The 25,857-nt window shown below is 36.4% G+C and overlaps 1 protein-coding gene and 1 long non-coding RNA gene across 2 annotated transcripts; both read left to right on the top strand.

The window, feature by feature from the left end:
• The first annotated feature begins 515 nt into the window (after positions 1-515).
• Positions 516-17,835, top strand: LOC149958777 (retinol dehydrogenase 13-like). The gene is made up of 4 exons (XM_090165030.1): positions 516-733; positions 6,193-6,435; positions 12,019-12,348; positions 17,381-17,835. The coding sequence occupies exons 1-4, from the start codon at positions 580-582 to the stop codon at positions 17,692-17,694; spliced, it is 1,041 nt and encodes a 346-aa protein (XP_090021156.1). The 5' UTR covers positions 516-579; the 3' UTR covers positions 17,695-17,835.
• Positions 17,836-22,104: 4,269 nt separating this feature from the next.
• Positions 22,105-25,504, top strand: LOC149958776 (uncharacterized). The gene is made up of 5 exons (XR_016478339.1): positions 22,105-22,227; positions 22,294-22,361; positions 22,816-22,928; positions 22,995-23,127; positions 24,495-25,504. It is a non-coding gene; the product is annotated as an uncharacterized LOC149958776 (long non-coding RNA).
• Positions 25,505-25,857: the final 353 nt, after the last annotated feature.

The raw sequence follows: 25,857 nt of genomic DNA, 5'->3' as shown, positions 1-25,857 counted from the left end.
ACCACTTCAAATTTGGAAAAAAAATTAAGTTAAATTGGTTTCCAGGGGGCTGACACTTTACAAATCATTTAAAAATTGGCATGTTACAAACTTCGATATTTTTGGGTAGTCCAGGTTGCCAAATTATATTTTTAATATATATTTTTTGAAGTGGGTGAAAGGCGTCAGTTTCATTAAAATAGTCAACTTAGCTTGTCCATAACGCCGCGCTAAATTAAGCTCGGCTCTGTCAGCTTCAAAGACGCCGTCAACGAAGGCTGACTACGCATCTTCATCAGCGAAACATTTCTGGAGAATATATTTGGGATATTGAAGTATCAGCTATATTAGGACGGGGTGCAAACTTTGTTGACGTTAGAATGACGTCACGGACACACAACGTCACGCCCCCTTCCGGTTTATCGTTTGGTACTCCCCCACCATCCCCCCCCTGCATTTTTGCCACAAAAATCATAAATTTTTCTTCCCCATACTGCCGAGATACATCTTTCGACCCGCAAAATGCGCAGAAATTCTAACAAACTGTATTAATATCGGGGTTTTTAAAATATTACAGAATAATTTTTTTAAATTTGCATAATGTTGGAAGGGAATTTAGCGGTTTACGCTTTTACGATACTTTTCCCGATTGCGGCTTCGCTATTTTTATTATTAATTATCAGATATTTCATCAGAAAAACTGGTCATTGCGATTCTGAGGCTAAGTTGGATGGCAAAACCATCATAGTCACTGGTAAGTGCTTTTATTTGAACTTAATCGTGGCCACATTGAAAGAATGACAGTTTATATCAGTGGAAAAGTAATAAACTAACTTAGAGTAACTAAATTTTGACTACTGAAAAAAGTTTAATTTTTATTTCTAAATAAACTGAGTTTGTAACAAAATTTATCTTTAAAAATCCATGTTTTAAACGATATTAATTTAAGTTTTTGAAGAATGTATTCTCTAAATAATCTAAATTATATAGATAATCTTTAAATCATCTAAATTAAATAGATAATCTCTCTAAAATCATCTAAATTAGATAATCTTTAAATAATCTAAATTATTTAGATAATCTTTAAATAATCTAAATTAAATAGATAATATCTTTAAATCATCTAAATTATATAGATAATCTTTAAATCATCTAAATTATATAGATAATCTTTAAATCATCTAAATTAAATAGATAATCTCTTTAAATCATCTAAATTAGATAATCTTTAAATAATCTAAATTATATAGTTAATCTTAAAAATAATCTAAATTATATAGATAATCTTTAAATAATCTAAATTATATAGATAATCTTGAAAATAATCTAAATTATATAGATAATCTTGAAATAATCTAAATTATTTAGGCAATATTTAAATAATCTAAATTATATAGTTAATCTTTAAATAATCTAAATTATATAGTTAATCTTTAAATAATCTAAATTATATAGTTAATCTTTAAATAATCTAAATTATAAAGATAATTAATATTTAAATAATCTAAATTATAAAGATAATTAATATTTAAATAATCTAAATTATAAAGATATTTAATATTTAAATAATCTAAATTATAAAGATATTTAATATTTAAATAATCTAAATTATAAAGATATTTAATATTTAAATAATCTAAATTATAAAGATATTTAATATTTAAATAATCTAAATTATAAAGATATTTAATATTTAAATAATCTAAATTATAAAGATAATACTTAATCTCAATTCAATCCAAATTTCATAGTTTCCATTGAAAATTAATTTAGATTTACCGAAATTATGTTGCAGAATATTGAATATAACCAGAAGTGAATGATACATACTCATGGGCAGATGTATCTATCTCCCAATTTTACTAATATTATTTGCTTGAAATAAATATCTTCGCTTGGTTTATAAAAATAAAAATTGTACGCGGCCAAATACACTGACTTTCTAAATCAAGAAAACGGTTTATTATTAGGTTAATATCCCTAAGCAGAGTAATTTTGAAATTTTCCGTCGCGATGTTAAGGGGGAAGAATACAGTAAAAGCCTCTTTTTCGTTCAAGCTGAACGTTTCTGTTTTAACAATTACATAATTTAATTATATTTTTCTTATTAGGCTGAACCTTCCTATAATGCTTAAAATAATTTTGATAAATGTAATATTAATAGTTAACGGGATATAAGGTCCTAACTAAAGGGTAGTTTGGGCGCTTGCCCAACTTTTTTAGCTCCGGGGTCCGAATTAAAACGTAATAACTTAATTACTTTTAAATTTAAAATTGTAAAATTAATGTAATCACTAAACAAGAGGCTGTTCTACACATAATTATTAATTATATAATTTAAAATACAAAATTAAAGGAGTTCAGCTTGAAATAGCGCGAAACTAGACAATGGCCACTGTAGTCTTCCCCCAAGGTGGGTAAAAATGCCGACCTACCCAGCAAAATTTTAATAATTATAATAATATTAATTTTTTTTATAATATAATTTTTATAATTTTATAAAAATATAGGCGTATTCGTCCGCAGTTTCTAGGAAAAATGGTAAAAATGGCGTCCATTGTACGCTGGGTAGAACTTTCATGGTCTATAGATGGAAACTTATCTTATAAGATGTATCATATACTTCTGATATAACTTATTGACTTAAGTTCATGGTACTAGTTGATCTTATAATTATCCGCTAGCTGATTGTAGCCCCACCATTTGGCGCAGCAGGTAATCCGAGGTATAGCCGTCCACGGATATCTGCAAACTGGCTCCTCGGATCACGGACCAAGAATCTAATAGGGGACTCACAAGGATACTACCGGAGGTGGTTATCACCGATTTTGTTGAAACTCGGGGGTTAAAGGGAATAGAACTTCCAACGCGTTCTTTATGGAAGACCCCATAAATTTCGTTTATTCCCTTCACAATCAGCGATTATCAGCGCCGCAGGTGTGAAAAGCCATGGGAGGCAGCGGAAAATATTGGAACCCTCGGAGGGTGACAGAAATACCAGAGGTTATATTCCCTTTAAGTAGACTTTATGGTAGTATGAAAATTTCCAAAGGGAAAAGTTGCAATGGGCTTTAGTTTTCCTATTACAACCAAAAATGTTTTTGACCTCTCCATTTAAAAAAGCATGGGATTTTCTCGGTTACCCAAATTTTGTTAAATTTTAATCAAAATTGATCAATTTTACCCAAAATCATTGATCAATTTTACCCAAAATAGGTCAAATTTATCTTTTTGGGTAAGTTTTGAAAATATAATTTTTTTAATTTTTTTAAGTGAAACCGTAAAATCCCATGCTTTTTTAAATGGAGATTTTTTTGTTTTGAGAGATCAAAAACATTTTCGGTTGCCATGGGAAAACTAAAGCCCATTGCAACTTTTCCCTTTGGCAATTTTCATACTACCATAAGGTCTACCTAACCCCCGAGTTTCAACAAAATCGGTGATAACCACCTCGGGTAGTCTCCTTTTCAGTGTTCCCAATATTGTGACACGGTAGGCGTGGCTTAAAGCGGAAGGCTTACTGAGGTACAACAATTCTGTTAAACTATTTTCACTACGAGAGGTTTAGTCGGGGCTTAGGCGACAGTACGTGCGATAAAGTTAGGTTAGGCTTAGTTCATTAAAATTTTTAAGTTTATAAATTACACGGATTCCAGTGAAATTATTAAAAAAACCTCAGCCATACGCGGTTTACTGGTTATTTTTACTTAACACAATAGTTAATTACCATTAATTAAACTTTTAAAGAACCAATTTCAAAAATAAAAGGTCTAAAGCTTACTAAGCCTAATCATTTAACCGACAACAACGGCGCCATTTTGTCAAAATTGAACGTGAACGCCCATCTTCTCTACGAAACTACGCCGGAAATCGACTACAGCGACGACAAGTTTTTCCACATTGAACTAAAATTAGCCGTGACTTTCCTAATCCCAATATTTAGTCGTCCTTTTTAAAGCCTGAACAGTGAGTCCCCTAAGATTCTCGCTCCATGCCCGGATATAAAGGGATTGAGTTTCTTCGCTGGCTCTTATAAGAATAAATTAAAATTAACGATTAAAATAACATTAAATTGAAATTACTACAAAAATAATTTTAAATTAAAATTACAACAAAAATAATATTAAATTAAAATTACAACAAAAATAATATTAAATTAAAATTAACGATTAAAATAATATTTAATTGAAATAACAGCAAAAATAATATTTAATTGAAATAACAGCAAAAATAATATTAAATTAAAATTAACAACAAAAATAATATTAAATTAAAATTAACGATTAAAATAATATTAAATTAAAATTAACGATTAAAATAATATTTAATTGAAATAACAGCAAAAATAATATTCAATTAAAATTAACAATTAAAATAATATTAAATTAAAATTAACAATTAAAATAATATTAAATTAAAATTAACAATTAAAATAATATTAAATTTAAAATTTACAATTAAAATAAGAATAAAATTAAAATTTACAATTAAAATAATATTAAATTAAAATTAACAATTAAAATAATATTAAATTAAAATTAACAATTAAAATAATATTAAATTAAAATTAACAATTAAAATAATATTAAATTAAAATTAACAATTAAAATAATATTAAATTAAAATTAACAATTAAAATAATATTAAATTAAAATTAACAATTAAAATAATATTAAATTAAAATTAACAATTAAAATAATATTAAATTTAAAATTAACAATGAAAATAATATTAAATTAAAATTAACAATTAAAATAATATTAAATTAAAATTAACAATTAAAATAATAATAAATTAAAATTAACAATTAAAATAAGAATAAAATTAACAATTAAAATAAGAATAAAATTAACAATTAAAATAAGAATAAATTTAAAATTACTAATTAAATTAAAATTACTAATTACATTAGGAATTAAATTAAAATTACTAATTACATTAAGAATTAAATTAAAATTACTAATTACATTAGGATTTAATTAAAATAACTAATTACATTTAGAATTAAATTAAAATTACTAATTACATTAAGACTTAAATGAAAATTACTAATTACATTAAGAATTAAAATAAAATTACTAATTACATTAAGAATAAAATTAAAATTACTAATTAAATTAATAATGAAATGCTTTGGTCCCATTCGACCGAAATCCCATTCGTTCGAAAACGATTTAACATTGAGTCCCAATCGATCGAAAATACCCCAATTGTGCGGTTTACAGCCCAATTTTGCACGTTTATATTATTTTTTATAGTACATCAAATTTCGTTTTTATGAGACGTTTTTTTAAATAGGTTTACTTCTTACATAAATAAGTGTTGATAGTCTTATTGGAATTCACTCTACGAACCAATAATCATTTAGAAGGGTTCCACCACAAATTAAACAATAAATTCAACGTAAAACCATCGTTGTTTTTATTTATCACTGAAATTCGTGATTTACAAGTGGAATTTCATGGCCAAAAATTAGATCGTGATGTTGGTAAACCCCCATAACCACTTGCAAATATATATTTGCAATTCAACGAAAGATACGGATTTGCAATTAAAAACTATCACGAAGAACAAATAAATCCGAAAAAATCGAATGAAAAGTCGCGTTAGCCTTACTCGACGCAATTGCTACAAACTTAACCATTCACATTAAAAAATGAAATTGTTCGAATTATTGTATTCTTGATATAAATAAAAAGTTCAAAGCATAAATATATTTATAAAAGCGCGCCACCCTAGGGAAGTGAGAGACTAACCTAACCTTACCGTTAGTACACCTGTAGCAATTTTGTTTAGGTATAACGTTTTTTGCGTACCCTGCTATATTATCTCGGGGCAGAAGTAAAAAACAAAACCGAGGGGTCGGACATTTACCAAAATCCCGTACACTTTGTCTAAAATCTCAAAATCTTTTAACTCTCGCTATGGTAAATTAACATTGAAATCCCAAAATCACTTCAAAAAGTAATGATAAAATCGCCGAAATCTCTACGAAATCCCGAAATCCCGTACAAAATAATGGCAAGTGTCCGACCCCTCGAACAAAACAAAAGGTCCCAATGAACCGAATCCGCCTTTTGGGCTATATTTCGGAAACATATTGAATTCGGTCGAATGGGAATATACCAATGAAATAATTTGTAAATTTTTCGGTGACCTGCGCGCCATGTTTTGGTGACTGATATAACAGGTAATATGGTTTGGGTCTCGCAGGTGGAAGTTCCGGCTTAGGACGAGCGCTCTCCACGGAAATGGCCAGAAGAGGGGCCAGAGTCATCGTGGCCTGCCGGACCAAGGCCAGGCGCGACTCGACGGGCTTCTTCCTGAGGAACAAAACGGGCAGCTTCAACGTGCGAGTCATGTACGTGGACTTCTCGAGTTTGGACTCCATTTGGGAATTCGCCAGAGAAGTGGCCGAGTCCGAAGACAGCGTAGACATGATCGTCAACAATGCTGGTAAGAGTGACCCTGATACGATCGATCGAGGGGCTGATTTCATTTAGGTTGGCGGCGGCGGCGGCGGCGGCGGCGCGTTGATTTTTTTCGGCGGCGGCGACGCGAAGGGGCCAAAGTTTCTCCCCCCTTTTGAAATTTGGAAAAAAAATTCCAAAATGCTTTTGAAGGAAAAAAAAGTTACATAGAAAATCTAAAAAAAAAATTCGGCGGCGGGATCAAAATTTAACGGCGGCGACGTCGGCGGCGCGCCGAAAAGTAAAATTAGTAAAATTAGTCCACTCTTTGAAGCTCTCTGGCGCTCTTTTAACTCATCATAGGAAAATGGGAAAAAAATAGGTATACTTCTCAACTTACCCCTACAACTCCTTCAAATTTTGGAATAACCTTTCGAAACACCCTGTATTAAAAATAATATATTAAATATTAAAATATTAGAATATACATTTTGAAAAAAAAATGCCATGAAAATTTCTTTAAACGCAAAAAGTTAGCGACGGCAAAATTTTGTTTTCAAACTATTTTTAGAAATTTCAAGAGGGGATAAAATGCGGTAGCCTCAAATACCGTTAACAGCCGTTTGGAAACGCACTATCAAGTTAGATCAAAGACACAGAGCGCTCTATAAATAGAACCCAACCAATATAACGTAACAACAGTGTACGAGGCTGGAACGGCTTCAACTTCAATGCCTTCTCAGGTCGATAGGCGTAGGTGTTTTTGCTTAATCTTCAGTTCATCATAAGGGTAAACAAAGTGACGTCATTGTAAATCATTCCTTCCCGGGATAACAAGTCTTAGAGAATCGACTACGAGGGGTTGACGGTACTAACCGAAACGGGGTGAAACGGTGAAGTTTGCGGAACTGAAAAGCTATACTTTGAAATACGAAAGCTAGGCCTTGGAGAACGAGAGGTACGAAAGTTAGGCCTTGGAAGTAAGTTGTGGGCTTAAAAATGCGCAGACAGCTTAAGTGTCGGAATCTGGAAGATCTAGAAGCGTCAGTAGCACGTTGAACCAGAAATAAGAGACTCACGCTGTAGCTACACCAACCTTGGGCCCGCGGAAACTGGTGCCAATTTTAACTTCCAACTATCGAACGGTTGCAAATTTGCTAAAATAGACAATTTGCCTGTGCCATTAAAAAAACCTTTTAAGCGCCATTTTATTAGGTTCTAGATTATTATTGTTTTGGTTTTGATTTACATTACAATATTAATAATAATCAGCTAGGCTAATACCTTAGGCCTAAGTCATCAAGCGACTTTTAAAGTAATTAATTCAGGTGGCCGGGTTGCAATTACTTCTTATGGTAATGGAAGTGGTACCAGAAGAGCATAATATATCTCTTACGAGAAAAGTATACAGGGTGTTTCAAATGATTATGCAAAAACTTCAAGCCGTGTTGCTTTGTATACATCCGCGATTTGTTTCGAAATTTGCGCCGAAGTGAAGATCCGAGGGGTCGGACACTTGCCATTATTTTGTACGGGATTTCGGGATTTCGTAGAGATTTTGGCGATTTTATCGTTACTTTTTGAAGTGATTTTGGGATTTCAATGTTCATTTACCATAGAGAGAGTTAAAAGATTTTGCGATTTTAGACAAAGTGTACGGGATTTTGGTAAATGTCCGACCCCTCGTGAAGATCAGTGTTTCAATAAGAAGGTATATACAGGGTGTTTCAAAAGGTTTTGCAAAAATGTTAAGGGTGTGCAGCAAAAGTGACATAAGAACCAAAAGTGTATCAACTCTGCCTTTGCGCCCGTTAGAATATTTACTTAGAGCTAGTCTCATAACAGACTACATAACCTACTAGTTGGAATAGTACTAGCAACGGTATATTTAGTCTATGGTCTGGCGCGATTTCATCTCTTATTCTCCCGTAGACATACGTCCTAAAACGCCTCACTCGGCGGTGCTGAAGTGGAGGAAATTTCAAATTTTATGACGTATTTTCAACCCCCTCTCCCACTCCCTCTTTTTACTTCGCGACAAGCTCTCATTAAACATTATACCGTACTGACACACTTTTGGGTCTTATGTCGCTTTTGGTTGTAGGAGGTGAATTTAGAAGTATGCCTGTTATTTTCCCATCTGCCTACGATGAGTAAAAAGAGCGCCAGAGAGTTTCAAAGTGTGGCCTACTACTAGCCCCTGGAAGTAGACTGCAACAAGCGCCAAAACCAAGCAGCAGGGACTTTAAATACTGTTAAGTTTACCTTTTTACGCTGGTTACCTCGATTTGTTTACAAAGTCCTTTCTTACCTATCACACGAACCCAAACCTTAATGTTCGCGTTTCCCCGTTGCTTGGTTTTGCGCTAACATTTATTTTTGGATGAAATAAGTCTAGATGTGTTAACAATGGTCACTGTAACATCTTCTCCGCTGGCGATGGACCACCATTTACAGGTGTTCAATAATATTCGCGATAAGCGTAGTTCTAACGAACCTTCCGGGTAAGATTCCAACCCTTCATTGACTATGTCAGTACTTTGCGACGTGCCACCATTGATTTTTTTATGTGTGGTTTTCACTGTCCTGACGGACCTTTCCGCCTGTCCGTTGGACGCTGGGTGGTACGGTGCCGTGGTGATGCGTTCAATGTCATTTCGGGATAGGAATGTTTGAAATTCTTCGGCCGTAAAACAAGTACCATTGTCGCTGACCATCTTTAATGGAATCCCAAAACGAGAGAAATGTTGCTGATGTGTTTGATGTAATATCAATCTCCATCCACTTCGAAAATGAATCCACTGTGATTAGGAGATATTTGTTTTCTAATGGTCCCGCATAGTCGATATGAATTCTACGCCATGGGGCGCACTCCTTTGGCCAAGATGAAAACGTTTGAGGCGGCATACGTGCATTTTGCTGACAAATTTTGCATTCGTGGGTTAATTTTTCTAAGTCGGCATCGATTCCGGGCCACCACACTTTACTTCTAGCCAAATCTTTCATAGAACGAGGACCTTGGTGAGTGGAATGTAAATCCTGTGTAATCTTGCTTCTCAGCGTGGAAGGGACAATTACTTTTTTTCCCATCAATAGTATCTCCTGGCTATAGAAATGTTTCGTCGACGCTGAAAGAAAATCCGAAGGTCTTGACTCAATTTCTTGCTGTTTGGAGGCCAACCGTTCGATCTTGTCAGTTTCCTGTAGTGTTGTAAGTCGGAAAATTTTCCGGAAAATGACCGAGGCCTTTTTTCCGGAAAATTTTCCGTATTTTTCCGAAAAAAATAAAAAAAAGTTTTCATTCCATGATTTGTCAAATATATTGTTTGCAAATTGAAATAAAGCGGTATTTTTGCCTCATTTTTTCGAATCTGGAAGTAAAACTAAACCTATAGACTAGTTTAAACTGATTAACAATGTAACGCTATTAATGTTTTGTAGTATGTTTACTGATATTAGACTTTTTATATCGATAAAAAGTTAAAAAAATTAAAAACCTTTAAAAGGTAATTTATGTTTCAAATTTTTATTTTTCCGATTTGCGTAAAATTTTCCGCAATTCGGAAAATTTTCCGGAAACTTTTCTGGAAAATTTTCCGCATTTTATTTTTCCGGAAAATTAACATCCCTAGTTTCATGACTGTGGCTAGTATTGCGTCATTTAGAGTTTCTTGCGCCATTTCGGCGACGTTGATAGCCTTGATACTGTTTGACTGTAAAAGGAATACAAACTCGGAGGGGAGTGGTGGTTTGAAGTCGGGCACTAGTCAAATTGCCTAGTGAGCCCCCAGATTTCGATTAATTTTAGTATTCAGAGCATTTATTTTAGTAGTCCAATGCCGTGACTAATGCCTTATGTCCAACCCTTGGCTACGATTAGGTAGAAGAAGATTTCTCTAGTTAGAGCAATGTTAAATACTTTGGTATATTTATACGCATTTATTTTGCGGGTTGCAGTTTTTACAGTAGGTGATTCGCATTTATTACTAACTCGAAATGTTTTACATTAAGACTGCTGAGATTCAGCAACGCATGAAGTTGACGGATACGCGAACGTCTACGAATCTCCGCAACGTTGATAGACATCATTTTGACGCGTTGTTGGAACCTAGGAGCAATAAACACAGCACTCCACACAAGGAGAACGCAACCCGTCGAAAGTCGTGCATTTTCTTGCGTACAGTTTTCATTGGTTAGACGTTTTAGCGCCTGCTGCCTTCTGAAGGGGGAAATAAAGGCTCGTCCAATGAAATTCGTACACAACACTGCGTTAGCGTGTTTAAAGGCTAGCTGCGTTCTCCTTGTGTTTGTTGCTCCTAGTTGGAGCTGTCTATTTTTGTGGCTAATTGGTCTTTAAAAACATCCCACTCTCGCAACGAGCTTAAGCTACATTTTGACCACTTATAGCATGGGCCAAATAATGATAAATCCAGGACATGACTCTATGCGAAAAACCCGTCCAACAGCGCTAACACCCGATCACTATTGCCCCCTATTGGGAAAAACGCGCGATCGCGGACCTACGTCATTTTGGGAGCAAATTTTTTAGGGGCAGTTTTCAAAAATAATACACGTGGTCGTCGTAGTAAATATCCTGGAATATATATTCACGGTTATCATATCTACGTGTGGTTATTAATGTAAGTACCTTTTTTACGTACTAGGTTCATAATTAGTATAATACGTATAATTAAATAATATTAAACATATACTTTCCTAGAATCGTTAACAATAATCTAAAAATGAGGGGCCAATATGGCAGGATTTTCGAATTTCAACCGCCACTTATTTCCGAATTTCGACTTAGTCAAAACAAGATGGCGTTCGGGAAACCGGAAATTTCTGCTTGATTTTGCTCCCAATTTTTTTTTATTTGCACCGTTTCCCCGCCTACTAAAATGGCCGCCCGTTACTTTTGGTGGACGACCGATTTAGTACGTATGAAGGTACCAGAGTCATGTCCTGGATTTATCATTATTTGGCCCATGCTTATAGCAAGATTATAGGTACCTCTCGCGTTGATTGAACCGTTTGTAAATTAGTCAATAACATAAATTACAGTAATTTTAAATATTTTTTACATTGGATATATAATTTAACTTTAAGTCCACTAAATAGAGTATAAGTTGTCTAATTATAATACCATACAATGGCTCTCTGGCGACGTTATCATTTGGCTATTTTGAATTTAACCTTCCTTTGTCATTAATAGATGGCACCACGCTCTCGAGTAAAGTCGGTTTTTTCCGAAGTTTTTAGTAGATTCATGGCCATCTCTAATAACAGGGACCTTTTCATAATACAAGTGGCAATGATAGAGACAGTTGCTTTAAATACACCAAGTCTTACCAGATGGCGTCCGCAGTCTGGAAACTAAAAAATTCAAATTTCTAAAAATATTAATATTTTTCGTGTTTTTTTTATGATGAATTTCTTTTGAGGTGAACTTTATTTGTTTTTATGTAAAACAACACTTAAAATAGTCAAAGAAGTTTGAAAAGCGCCATCTAGTGTAAATAAAAGCATTCAAGGGCTTCGTTCTAGATGTTTTTTTTACCTGAATCGCTCTATTGGACGTTCGATATACATTTTGGAGTGTCTTTAAAATGGTCCCTTTAACGTATTGCAGGGGTGCTGTGCGACCGAGAAGATACGGTGGACGCTCTGGACCGCATGATGGTGGTCAACTACTTAAGCCACTTCCTACTGGTCAACCTGTTGTCCGATAAATTGCGTCCGAAGAAACCAGAGGATGGTCCGGCTAGAATTATCAACGTCATTTGTAGCAGCGCCGGCCACGCCAGGACGGATGACCTTCTGAAGGACTTGGAATGCAGGACACGCAAGTACCACTTGAAACAGGAGTACCGTCTCACCAAACTAGCCCTCCTCCTCTTCAGCAAGGAAATGTCCAAAAGAATGCCCAAGGACTACGTCACGTCCGTCGCTGTTGACCCTGGTACGGTAAACGTTGAACCAGCTTTGACCGCTTTGAAGGAAGCGGGTTCGATCCCCGCTTATGGAATCACTCCTTCCGCGTTGAGTTTGCAAGCTCTCTCCAAACTGGTTGAAGGGGTTTCCTATAAAAACTTGTGAAGGTTAACGGTATTACTGACAAGGAGACTACCCGAGGTGGTTATCTCCGATTTGGTTCAAACTCGGGTGGTAAGTAGACCTTCATGTAACTTGAAAATCCCTAAAAGGGTGGACAAGAATGGGCTTTCGTTTTGCCATGGCAACCAAAAATGTTTTTCACAACTTTTTCTCTATGAAAATTAACATGGGAAAATCGAAGATTTTATGGGTCCCCCCTAACAATATTTTTCCAAAAATTAAAAAAGGTTCATCAATTAGATACATAATTCAGATCATGGCTAAATCTGGTACATTTGGACCAATATACGTCAATTTTGGTTAATATGAGTAAATATACATATATTGGGTAAATACGAGTAATCAGTTTTTAAGTTGTGAAAAACATTTTTGGTTGCCATGGCAAAACTAAAGCCCATTCTTGTCCACCCTTTTAGGGATTTTCAAGTTACATGAAGGTCTACTTACCACCGGAGTTTGAACCAAATCGGAGATAAACACCTCGGGTAGTCTCCTTCATTGAGTTGGGAATATTAATCTAGAGGTCCAATCAAAACGTCGGATTTCAGTATTTCGCGAAACATGTTTTTAACAAATAAGAATACTGCCGTCTGCTCCCAAATGACGAGAAAACCTTATCATTCTACCCGTGGCGCCGTCTATCTCTCAATGATTCGATCAAATAAGACGCGTTTTCCGGCAAAAAGAATTTTTTTTTAAATGGATGGCGCCACGGGTCATATGATAACGTTTTCTCGTCATTTTAGAGGAGGCGGCACATTCGAAATTTTCAAAAACTTGTTTCGCGGGGAGTAGATTTGAATGGATCTCTAGATTAATATTCCCAACTCAATGGTATCCTTATGAGTGTAGGCTCTATAGTGGCACGAATAGACGACGCTATGACGTAGGGGAAGTGAATCTTCACAAGATAGGGGAAAGTAATTCCCCCACCAACTTTCCTAATTAATCTATATAAAAAATTGCATTTCATAAAAAATTCGACGGTAAAAAGAATAAAAAAGGTTTTTGTGTTTTTATGTAATTTACAAATTAGGGCGCCATCTAGTAAGACTTTTCGTACTGAAAAATTTAACCTTAATTAGTTTAATAGCGTTACTCTTAATATAATACTCAGCTAGGCTAATACCTTAGGTTCAAGTCATCTAGCGACTTTTAATGCCTTTAAATCAGGTGACTGGTGGAACACGACCTCGGTGCAGCGTTGCCAGACGTACGATAAACGTCTTTAAAACATAAGTTTTCAATCGGTAAAACTTTATGTGTTATTAAAAATAAATATTTAACAAGTTTAACGTCAGTATTGTACACAAAATTCAAGTTATCGCCAGTTTCCAGGCGAACGATAATTTATTTCTGAAATCGATAATTTTATGGCTTTGGTACGATAGTTTAAGTTTCAGGAACTGGCAACGCTGTATCGGGGACGTACTCGAAGAAAAGCTTTTCATTTGAAACCAACCTTCCATCTAGGGTGTTGTGTTTGTTGCTCCTAGCTTCCATAGTGAACTCTCGAATTCCCGGGTTACAATGCGTATAAGCATAAGTAACATAATAACAATAAGTATGAATGACCCTTCCTATGGCTTTAATGCTAATTTTCTAACCGAACCTTTTTTCGGCACTGATATTCTTTTCAATCTGTGACTTGGACTCGTGACTTACCGTTTTGGATGACTACGTTTTGATAAAAATTTAAGCCTAGGCTGCGTTCAGTAAAACACCGGTGACACCGGTGTTTTACTGAACGGCATTTTAATTTCGGGTTTTGACGTCACGATAGTCATCGGTGAGACACCGAAGTCACCGAAATAATAGTCGGTTTTTCCGATACGTAAAACTACTATAAAAGCTACGCCATTTTAAAAAACACCGATGACTGAATAAAAGCGTTCAGCAACTTACGACATCATTATGACGAAAAAGCTCATCGGTGGAAAATATAAATCCACCGGTTTTTTTCCGTTGACTGTTTCTGAACGTACCCCTAGTATCGGAGAGCACGTTCTGGAGTCGCGAGGGGCTTTGGCTTTGTTTCGAAGCCCGCGTGCGAATCACGCGTGATAAAAAAAAACATGAACTCGTGGCGCCGAGAAAAAGTTTTTAATTTTTTTCATTTTAGCCTAATATTCCGCCTATCTATCGGAAACCAGATGTTTCGGCTTAGCGGGAGTCTCGCGTATTTTAGACACTAGAGGGCTCTGTGCTGAGAAAACATCTTGATTACGCAATAACTATGAAAATCAGTTTGGTTGTAAATCTCGTTAATTGTCAAACTTATTTTTTTTATGTTACTTATGGCCGAAGGAAGTGCCCAAAGTCTCCCGACACTCACCTCTACAAATTTTAATGGAAATGGGAAACATAAGAACTGGGCGAAAACCCTTTAACCAATAAGAAGAGGGAACTTGCAAACTCCACGCGGAAGGAGTGGTTCCGGGTTTTCACCACAAGCTCACACAGGGGCGTAGGAACGTTCTAGAAGTTGGAGGGGGCAAAGAGAAACGAAAAGGGGTCTAGAGAATGGTTTTGAATTTTTAATGGTGTGTAGCTTCTCCGAATGCATGCGTGCATTTTACTACTATGTCAATTGGCGGGAAAAGACGGAAATTTAAACACAGTTGAGGTTCTATAAACTGTATATGCTTTTAAAATGATAATTTGAGCCTTTTGAAGACACTGTTGGGCATTTTCGTCAAAGAGCCGCTTAGCGCATTCACCGCTCACACTCACGCATTTTTGAGCGGTAAAATAAGCGCTCCTCTTTTTCCGCTCTGTTTTGAGCGTTAAAAAAAGCGCTCCTCTCTTTCCGCTCTGTTTTGAGCGGTAAAAAAGCACTCCTATCTTTCCACTCTGTTTTGAGCGGTAAAATAAGCGCTCCTCTCTTTCCACTCTGTTCTGAGCGGTAAAATAAGTGCTCCTCTCTTTCCACTCTGTTCTGAGCGGTAAAATAAGCGGTCCTCTCTTTCCGCTCTGTTTTGAGCGGTAAAATAAGCGCTCCTCTCTTTCCGCTCTGTTCTGGGCGGTAAAATAAGCGGTCCTCTCTTTCCATTCTGTTTTGAGCGGTAAAATAAGCGCTCCTCTCTTTCCACTCTGTTCTGAGCGGTAAAATAAGCGGTCCTCTCTTTCCACTCTGCTCTGAGCGGTAAAATAAGCGCTCCTCTCTTTCCACTCTGTTTTGAGCGGTAAAATAAGCGCTCCTCTCTTTCCACTCTGTTTTGAGCGGTAAAATAAGCGCTCCTCTCTTTCCACTCTGTTCTGAGCGGTAAAATAAGCGGTCCTCTCTTTCCACTCTGTTTTGAGCGGTAAAATAAGCGCTCCTCTCTTTCCGCTCTGTTCTGAGCGGTAAAAAAAGCGCTCCTCTCTTTCCGCTCTGTTTTGAGTGGTAAAAAAGCACTCCTATCTTTCCACTCTGTTTTGAGCGGTAAAATAAGCGCTCCTCTCTTTCCACTCTGTTCTGAGCGGTAAAATAAGTGCTCCTCTCTTTCCACTCTGTTCTGAGCGGTAAAATAAGCTGTCCTCTCTTTCCGCTCTGTTTTGAGCGGTAAAATAAGCGCTCCTCTCTTTCCGCTCTGTTCTGGGCGGTAAAATAAGCGGTCCTCTCTTTCCACTCTGTTTTGAGCGGTAAAATAAGCGGTCCTCTCTTTCCACTCTGTTCTGAGCGGTAAAATAAGCGGTCCTCTCTTTCCACTCTGCTCTGAGCGGTAAAATAAGCGGTCCTCTCTTTCCACTCTGTTTTGAGCGGTAAAATAAGCGCTCCTCTCTTTCCGCTCTGTTCTGAGCGGTAAAATAAGCGCTCCTCTCTTTCCACTCTGTTTTGAGCGGTAAAATAAGCGCTCCTCTCTTTCCACTCTGTTTTGAGCGGTAAAATAAGCGCTCCTCTCTTTCCACTCTGTTTTGAGCGGTAAAATAAGCGCTCCTCTCTTTCCGCTCTGTTCTGAGCGGTAAAATAAGCGCTCCTCTCTTTCCACTCTGTTTTGAGCGGTAAAATAAGCGCTCCTCTCTTTCCACTCTGTTTTGAGCGGTAAAATAAGCGCTCCTCTCTTTCCACTCTGTTCTGAGCGGTAAAATAAGCGGTCATCTCTTTCCACTCTGTTTTGAGCGGTAAAATAAGCGGTCCTCTCTTTCCACTCTGTTTTGAGCGGTAAAATAAGCGCTCCTCTCTTTCCACTCTGTTTTGAGCGGTAAAATAAGCGCTCCTCTCTTTCCACTCTGTTTTGAGCGGTGAAATTGACGCTCTTCTCATTTACGTTTCACGCTCTTTTAAAAAAACATTTTGCCGCTCAATTTCGCTCATAATAACAAAAGCGCTCACAATGAGAGGAGCGGTGCCCATCACTGTTTGTAGATTTCAACCATTGAGTTGTTAATATTAATCTAGAGGTTCAATCAAAACGTCGGATTTCAGTATTTCGAGAAACAAGTTTTTAAAAAATAAGAATACTGCCGTCTGCCGAGCCGTCTGCTCCCAAATGACGAGAAAACTTTATCATTCTACCCGTGGCGCCGTCTATCTCTCAATGGTTCGTTCAAATAAGACGTGTTTTCCGGCAAAAAGATTTTTTTTTCAAAAATAATGGATGGCGCCACGGGTCATATGATAACGTTTTCTCGTCATTTTAGAGGAGACGGCACATTCGTAATTTTCAAAAACTTGTTTCGTGGGGAGCAGATTTGATTGGATCTCTAGATTAATATTCCCAACTCAATGATTTCAACTGACCAAAAAGTTGGAGGGGGCAATAATATTAGTTGCCCCTCCCAGCAAAATTCTAGGGTGGGGCATTGCTCCCCCCCTGCCCCCGGTTCCTACGCCCCTGAGCTCAGCACTCCGCCACAACAATTACCCTTCTCATTCGTGTATGAATCTGTTGCAGGCTTAATTGACAGCGGTTTGTACCGAAGCCTCGAAGGCTGTTCCGGGAAAGTGAGTCGTTGGTTGGCCAAAGCCCTCTACCGGACCCCCGACTCGGCCATGCAGACCATCCTGCACTGCGCCCTGTTGACCGACATCGTCCCTTATTGCGGGAAAGTCTTCAGGGATTGCCAAGTGCACGATATGGACCAATCCGATTGGAACGACCAGGCTTGCAACATCATCTGGGACAAAACCGCTGAACTCATCAAGTCCAAAGGAATCTGCTTCTCACTCAAAATGGACGACGAAGACGAACGGAGCGGAGAAGAATAAACTTTTTAAACTATTTTAAAACAGGGTTTTGTCGCGTTCTTTCACCGTAAGATGGCGCCAGGCTATGTGGCGTTTTACCAAGAATGTATTTGGGTTATCTTAGAATGTCAAACAGCAATTAAAGCCGATGTTTTAATGGGGGAAATAAAAAATACATTATTGGTTTTGCTTTACGCGTTAAAGTGGCGCCATCTCACGTTGGGGGGTCGTACGAACAACCCGATTTACCAGAATTTAATTAAACAACCGAAGAATTTCAATATTGAATTCAATTTGTCCATCGTTATAAATTAATTCTTAAATCAATTAACTAAACATTTGTTTCTTTTCGTATAAATTACTTTAATTCCAATGTCCAATTTTCTCCATTAGCGTCAGGGTTGTTTTGAAACTATTAATTGTTTTCTAGATAATTCTTATTTATTATTTACATTAATTAGATTTCATACTACTTAACTTTCTTATATCAATTACTCGATCGTTTGGTATTTATAAAATAAAAGTTAATCCTAATTAATCTGTTATTTTTCTTTGTTCCACAAATAACGTTTAAAGCAACTGTCGGCTCTATCATTTCCACCTGTAAAATGATAAGGCGCTTGTTATTAGAGATGGCAATGAATCTATCCGATTCTTCGAAAAAACGACTTTACCTGAGAGCGTGGTGCCATCTATTAATGGCCAAGGAAGCTAAACTTCAAAATAGCGAAACAATAATGTCGTAAGAGAATCATTGTTGAGTATTATAATTAGACAACTTATACTCTATTTAGTGGACTTAAAGTTAAATTATATATCCCATGTAAAATATATATTCAAAAAATTACTATAATTTAAGAGTTATTTCACGTAAAGCCGACACTTGCCTAAATTAATATGGAATTTGACCTACTTAAAGGAAGTATAATATTGATGGTGGATCAATTTTTTTAACACCAGGTGTAATAAATGCTGAAGTGTTTGGCGCTAGTTAGGTTAAGAACAAATTTCAGATTAGCAGACGATTTTTCGATTTAGTTCCTGCTCCCTTTAAAGTGTTAGTGTCGTGAAATATACCACTTTAGTAATACGTTCTAGGCAACTATGGAAACAAACGCGCCATCTACTATTAGAAAAGATAAATACTTTCTTTAAATAGTATTAATTTCTACTTAGGAAGAATATTGTGTTGAGGCGATTCTTGTTTATCTTAGTAGACTGGAGATGCTAGAGCATCTACTCTTATTCCCACAGCTGTGCGCGAAGTGACGGGTTGGTCGACCCATTAGGCGGTTTCTTTTCGCCTGTTCTCGGACCAAAAGTGTACTCTTTTGACCCTAAAACGTTTTATTCACCTGTTCCAGGGCAATGAGAATTACTCCGGCCCATAAACTATTCGCTTGTTCCGGAGTATCAGGGCTACTCTTTTTACTCCTTCTGAAAAGGAGGTGTAAAGAGAGTAATTCGGATTTTGTCGTCTGCTAGCCATAATTTATCTGCTAAAAAGGCCACAGGCATCTAGGAGCAACAAACTCAGCACCCCACACAAGGAGACCGCAACCCGTCAAAAGTCGTGGATTTTCTTGCGTACATTTTTCATTGGTTAGACGCTTTAGGGCCTGCTGCCGTCGGAAGGGGAAAATTCCGAAATTGTTTTCCCTCCCGCCCGTAAAACGTTCAGCAAAAAGGCTCGTCCAATGAAATTTGTACACAACACTGCGTTAGCGTGTTTAAAGGCTAGTTGCGTTCTCCTTGTGTTTGTTGCTCCTAGCTCGAAGCCATTTTGGAAAAACGTTTTTACTCCGACAGCACAGAATCGGAGTAAAATGACGTCATAGCATTACTCTTCTTACCCTACTCCGAAATCCCGGAACAAGCGAAAAGAAACCACCTAATGTTGCACTTTTTGCTGGGTTGAGTGCCTTGCGTCGAACTTGTGACTGTCAGCAGATAAGGGCTTGATCCCAGGAGCAACAGGGCTATGAATCTGACTAACATACTCTTTGAGTGTCAGGTGGTTTGGTAGCAACGCTTAAAATCGTCTCACGTAGAAATAAATAAATTATTGGTATCTGCTTTCAGAAAACAACCCTAGATGGTGCCCAATGGTGAAAACCAAATGAAAGAAAAATAAAAAGTAAAATCTTTTAGCCTCTGCTGTATTTCCTATTAAAGGGGAACGGTCTTACAATATAGAATCCTTGGGTCAAGCTTTAACCAGTTAGATAGCCCTATAGCCCATTAAAAACTAAAATTTATGGCGAAAACCGCATCAAAAAATATTGAGTGGTTAATTTTTAATAAAATAAAGAAATTTCGGGAAATCGAAAAGCGGGCGTCCGCCGCGACATCTGGTGAGAAGTCGGTGAGACGGAAAAACAACGTAAAAGCGCACGCTGCTGAAGACGCAAAAAATTTGTTTTGCACGCGCGGCGCGTTCCATTTATAAGAGACCTAAGCCTAAATTGCGCGATTTTAAAAGCTAGGATAGTTCGCAAATCGCTCATACGGGGTTAGGGGCGCTGGCGGCAGCCCCTAAGATGGCGGGGAAGATTGAAACTCAAACACCTGGCGTTATTTTTCGTTTCAACTTTTTGGGCCAAAAGCTATTTTTCAAGGCAAAAAAAGGTACGTGTTAGTATATTGAACGTCTTGTTAATCTTTTGATACGGAAATAAGGCCATATTTGGAAAAGCTTGGCCGTTCCCCTTTAAAGCAAGCGCCCATGTGTCAATTATTGGCAAAGGTCCCACCCTATCATGGCAACTAGCCAGTGTTGCCGAAACTCGTACATTTGTACTTTTTCGGTACGATTTGAAATAATCAAGTACAAAAGGAGAATTTTAGTACGTTTTAGAATTTTGGGAAATTTTCCTTCGAGGTCTTTAAAAAACCGTAAAATTATGATAAAAACGACCATTAAGAAGCTCCTGACTAGGTTAGATTTACAATAATATACAAAATTAGGCTTTTGAGACTCACATGTTCAAAGTTACCCAAATTTGGTTGTACCAAAGATAATTTAAACTCGTACCCTAGATTCGAATACTGAGAGCTTTCCCATTGACGGTTTTGTTACGAAGCGTTTACCCTTTTCCGGCACGTGACCTCAGAAAAATCGGGCTCCATCGGTTGTGGCACGGCCAACTTCGATCACGCGCTGCCGCGCTATATAGTGCGGCAGCGCGTGATCGAAGTTGGCCGTGGTTGCGGTAAGGCGCAAACCATGGAGCTAATTTTTTCTGAGTTCCGGCGAGAAGTGGTTAAACGCTATCGGCAACGCGCGAGAGAGTGATTTCGAATCTAGGGTACGAGTTTAAATTATCTTTGGTTGTACCACATTTCAATTTAAAATTGAAACATTTCTGAGGAAAAATAAAGTTAAGCGTCATCTATTAAAACTTGTTGGCATTAAAAATATACAGAAATAGGTGGCGCCCTGTTTTTTAAAGCAAAAGTACAAAACGTACGTTTCCGTATTCTATAAGGTACATTCTGAAAATACCTAGCGGCAACACTGCAACTAACGTCGTGTAGCAGTCGCGAAAGAGATGCAAAGCTGATTTATATCAATCAACAAACAGAATAGAATCGAGAAAATATTTCGAGGTACGAATCTGGTTAGTTTCAAACTCCAAAATATCGCACTTACACACGGGCAGAGTTAATGACCAACACTTTGACCTTTCCACACGTCACACCAACCGGAATTAAGCTATATAAATATGACGTCTTAACCGTGTTTACTTAAAAAGTTACGATTAAATCAGAAAACGTAAAAAAAATTTCACTTTTAAGCATCGTTGTTACGAACTTACGAAAGCGAAATATCTACGTCCAAAAGTATATAATAAAAGGCTTAAAGATAAGTATTCATCTTCGTACGTAGGTAAAGTTATTCGCTTGAAAGACACTGATTTTTCCGAAATCTAAAACAATTTTATAAGACAATTTTGGCCTTATCATTTTACCGACAACAACGGCACCATTTTGTCAAAATTGGTGGATCTTAAAATTCATTTTGCGCGTGAAAATACGCCGCCATGTTAGGGTATAAAAGCGGGTAATTATGCCTGTTAAACCTCACAACGTCACGCGCAAAAATATAATTTTGAAATCGACTTAAGCGACGCCATGTTTGTACGAATTGAACTAAAATTAAGCGTGATTTTGTCCTTTCGGAAAATAAAGTCAAGACTATGTAATAATACTTTCTAACGAATCGCTGAAGGGATTTTATACGAAATTAATAATATCACGATTTAATCGCGATAATATATAGCATATTTGTGCAACACTTTCCTGGAGGTATCGGATTTTGCAACACCCTGTATACGTATAAAATTAAATCAGCTGTTGCATTTCCTGGAAAAAGGTTCGGTGGAACTGTAAACATTTTTTGTTTCTAATTTAAGAAACAGGGGGGAATTTTTGGCAAGATGTGCCAATATTTTGGCCTCTCAGAACAAACCGAATCTTAGCTTTAAACCAGTCTCGGAGTTTATTCGCGACTAATTTTGATGTCATTTTGAATTATATAATTCCGTATTTCAGGTAAGATAATATCATATTTATTATGTTATTGGTAATAAAAATATATTTTCTTAAACATATTTTTAGATAGTCAACCGTTTTTCGCTTACGAACTACCACATGTATTAAGCCTTGGTCTATTTTCATTATAAAAGGTAAATTAAATCAAATTAATTAAATGTTATGGGTGTGTTTTTGATGTTAATTTTATATTTAAATAACTGCTTTTAATGCTATGGGTGTGTTTTTTATGTTAATTTTATATTTAAATAACTGTTTTTAATTCTATGGGTGTGTTTTTTATGTTAATTTTATATTTAAATAACTGTTTTTAATGCTATGGGTGTGTTTTTTTATGTTAATTTTATATTTAAATAACTGTTTTGAATGCTATGGGTGTGTTTTTTATGTTAATTTTATATTTAAATAACTGTTTTTAATGCTATGGGTGTGTTTTTTATGTTAATTTCATATTTAAATAACTGAACATATAAACATTTTGTTACGAATTTGACCCGTGTATTTATTCTAATCCTAATTTCAGTAAAAAAGTTCAACTATAGTTATTATCAGAAGTATATATATATAGGTAATATTTTACTTGATTAGGATAATTAATAAGCTGGGTAAATTGCAAGCCGTGATGCAGTGTATGCATCCGCAATTTGGCGGGAAATTCGCGAACTGCTTTCATTTTAAAGGCCTAGATGCATACTTCTGTCGTAAGATATATATTATAAACTTCTGGTGTTATTTAAAATTGATTAATAATTAATTTATGAATATAGATCATTTAAAGCATCATCCACGAATCCCGGGACTTGAGAAATTTGCAAAGTTTGAATGGCCCGTAGTTCTTAAAGGGTGTGTGAACTGAATCGAAACATCGTCTGCTAACATTCGCTACGGATTCTTGTTAAGGTAACTTGGTTTAACCTGTTGGCCGGAATGTGAAATTCCTTGATCAACCTTAAATATGTTTATAATTCGCGATTGAAACGAGTCTAGGTGGCGTAACGGCGCTAGTTTCTCCGAGGTTGCGCCTAGGATCTAGCGTCTGCTACAGACAAATTAAAAAGTCCAAAGAACGTTTTTTCTTAAATAAACTTATCAAAATATAAGCAAAAATTATACTAAAATGCAAGTATCATTATTTATAAAGACAAATTTTCGAATAACAACGAGGAAAAACTAATAGCTTTAGACATTACCTATCTAGCTTTCAATGGCGAACCAAAGGGGGCGTTGCGATAGTTTTCGGTAGTGTTGTTAATTTTCCAGAAAAATAAAATGCGGCAAAAGTTCCAGAAAATTTTCCGCAAAACGGAAAAATAATTTTTTTTTAATGTTTTTAACTTTTTACCGATATAAAATGTCTAATATCAATAAACATACTAAAAAACATTAGTAGTATTACATTGTTAATCAGTTGAAACAGTACTAGTCTAGAGGTTTAGTTTTACTTGTAGATTCGAAAAAAAATGAGGCGAAAATGCCACTTTATTTCAATTTGCAAACAATTTATTAGACTAATCATAGAATGAAAACTTATTATATTTTTTTCGGAAAAATACGGAAAATTTTGTAGTTTTCGGTCGCTAATGAACATCTTACGGTTGCAGTAAGAAGAGACCATTAAAGTCTTTATTATGAAATACGCACCTCGAGCCATTTTCCTCCTCACTGCTCAAAATTTAACTTTTTTGCTTTTCATAGTCACATGTTTAATGTTGAAATTACACTGTTTAGTCAAATTTACTCATTTTAAAACCCATATTTGTCCTACTTAATTAATAGATATAGGAAATGAATTTTTGGGAAAATCAACTTGAACCTGTTTCAAGCGAATAACATTAACAGTATAAGGAGATGCTCACTTCTCTCTTAAGAGATATGTTATATTCTTGTGATTATACCCAAGTAATTCTAAAGGATATAACTGCCTTATAAGTATTATAAACAAATACCTTTCGAAAAATTACCCGTGTTTGTTAAAGGTATTCTAAATCTATTTAGAAACAAGAAAAATAGTGCGGGTTAAAAAGTAATTATCTCTTGATCTATTTCCCCAGACCTTCCTTATCTACGCCTGTTAACGCGGTTCATATATCAGTGCGCGTTAAAAAGTAGTTCCCCCTTGATCTTTTTCCCTAACCCTTCCTTATCTACGCCTGTTAACGCGGTTCATATATCAGTGCGCGTTAAAAAGTAGTTCCTCCTTGGTCCATTTCACCAACCTCCCCTTAAGTACGATCTTGGTAATATTTGTAATTCTTATTTCCTTTCAGAAGAATCTTGAGAAATTGAAGATGGGAACAACTGAAATCGTGAAATAGAATATGGCCAAATCAGCCCGAGTTACGACAATCGTAGTTAAATTAATGATCATTTATTTATTACTATCGCTAATTAAACTTATGCTACGTCGCTATATTTACACCCTAGATGGCGTAGAAGGATATAGTTTTGCGTAAAAATTAAACAATAATCATTAAAACAACATACAGGAATAAAAGCATGTCGATAACGAAGAGAAAATTCATCCGCGCACGAAGAAAAATGTCCCGCCTGTTAACGCGTTCCAGATATCAGTGCGCGTTAAAAAGTAATACCATTTTGAACGGAAGATCAACGCGCGAGTGTATCGTACAGCGGATAGATACGAATAAAACGGACAACGGCATAGAAAGTAGTTCTACCGAAATGGTAACGGTACGCGAGGAAGATGGTCGTCTCGACCGGAAAGGATTGCTGGAAGATTCGAAGTTGACGACGGAGACTACGGGCAACGGCCATAACGTTATTAAGTCCGGAGATATGCACAGGAACATGTTTCATAAAGACTTGAGAGAGAACTGGTCCAAGTTGGTTATGGACAAAATATCATTGCTGGTGTTTACGTCGACGCTAAAGGGGAGGCAGCACGCGACGCTCCGATGTACTTGACCCTTTTGACCACAATAGCCCTAGCTTGCTGGGTCAGCGTCGGTCAAGCTCGGCTCAAGTGTCCTCCAACGTTTAATAGGTTGAATGCTTTGGTCCCATTTGAACGAATGCTTTGTTGTTTTTGGTGTCACATTCGACCAAAAAAAGCCCAAATGTGAGATTTGTAGTTTAATATATTTTTGGTCCCATTCGCCCGAAATTAAGTTCCATTTTACTACCGTCTACGGAGGCTTTAAACCTAACCTAACTACACCTAACCCTTCCCAACCCAACCCAACCTAACCTAACCTAACCTAACTACACCTAACCCTTCCCAACCCAACCCAACCCAACCTAACCTAACCTAACCTAACCTAACCTAACCTAACCTAACCTAACTACACCTAACCCAACCCAACCAAACCCAACCTAACCTAACCTTTTACAACCCAACCTAACCTAACCCTTTACAGCCCAACCTAACCTAACCCTTTACAGCCCAACCTAACCTAACCCCTCCCAACCCAACCTAAGCTAACCTAACCCCATCCAAGCAAAACCAACCCAATCTAACCTAACCTAACCCTTCCCAACCAAACCTAACCTAACATAAACTAACCTAACTCAATCCAACCAAAACCAACGTTACCAACCCAATCTAAACTAACCTAACCCAATCCAACCAAAACCAACCCAACCCAACCAAGCCCAACCCAACCTAACCTA

The sequence above is a fragment of the Leiobunum rupestre genome, chromosome 2 (genome assembly GCF_980474605.1).
Source record: "Leiobunum rupestre chromosome 2, qqLeiRupe1.1.hap1, whole genome shotgun sequence".
NCBI lineage: Eukaryota > Metazoa > Arthropoda > Arachnida > Opiliones > Sclerosomatidae > Leiobunum > Leiobunum rupestre.
Note: the sequence above shows the minus strand (reverse complement) of the source record. Positions and strands in the feature narration are given on the sequence as shown.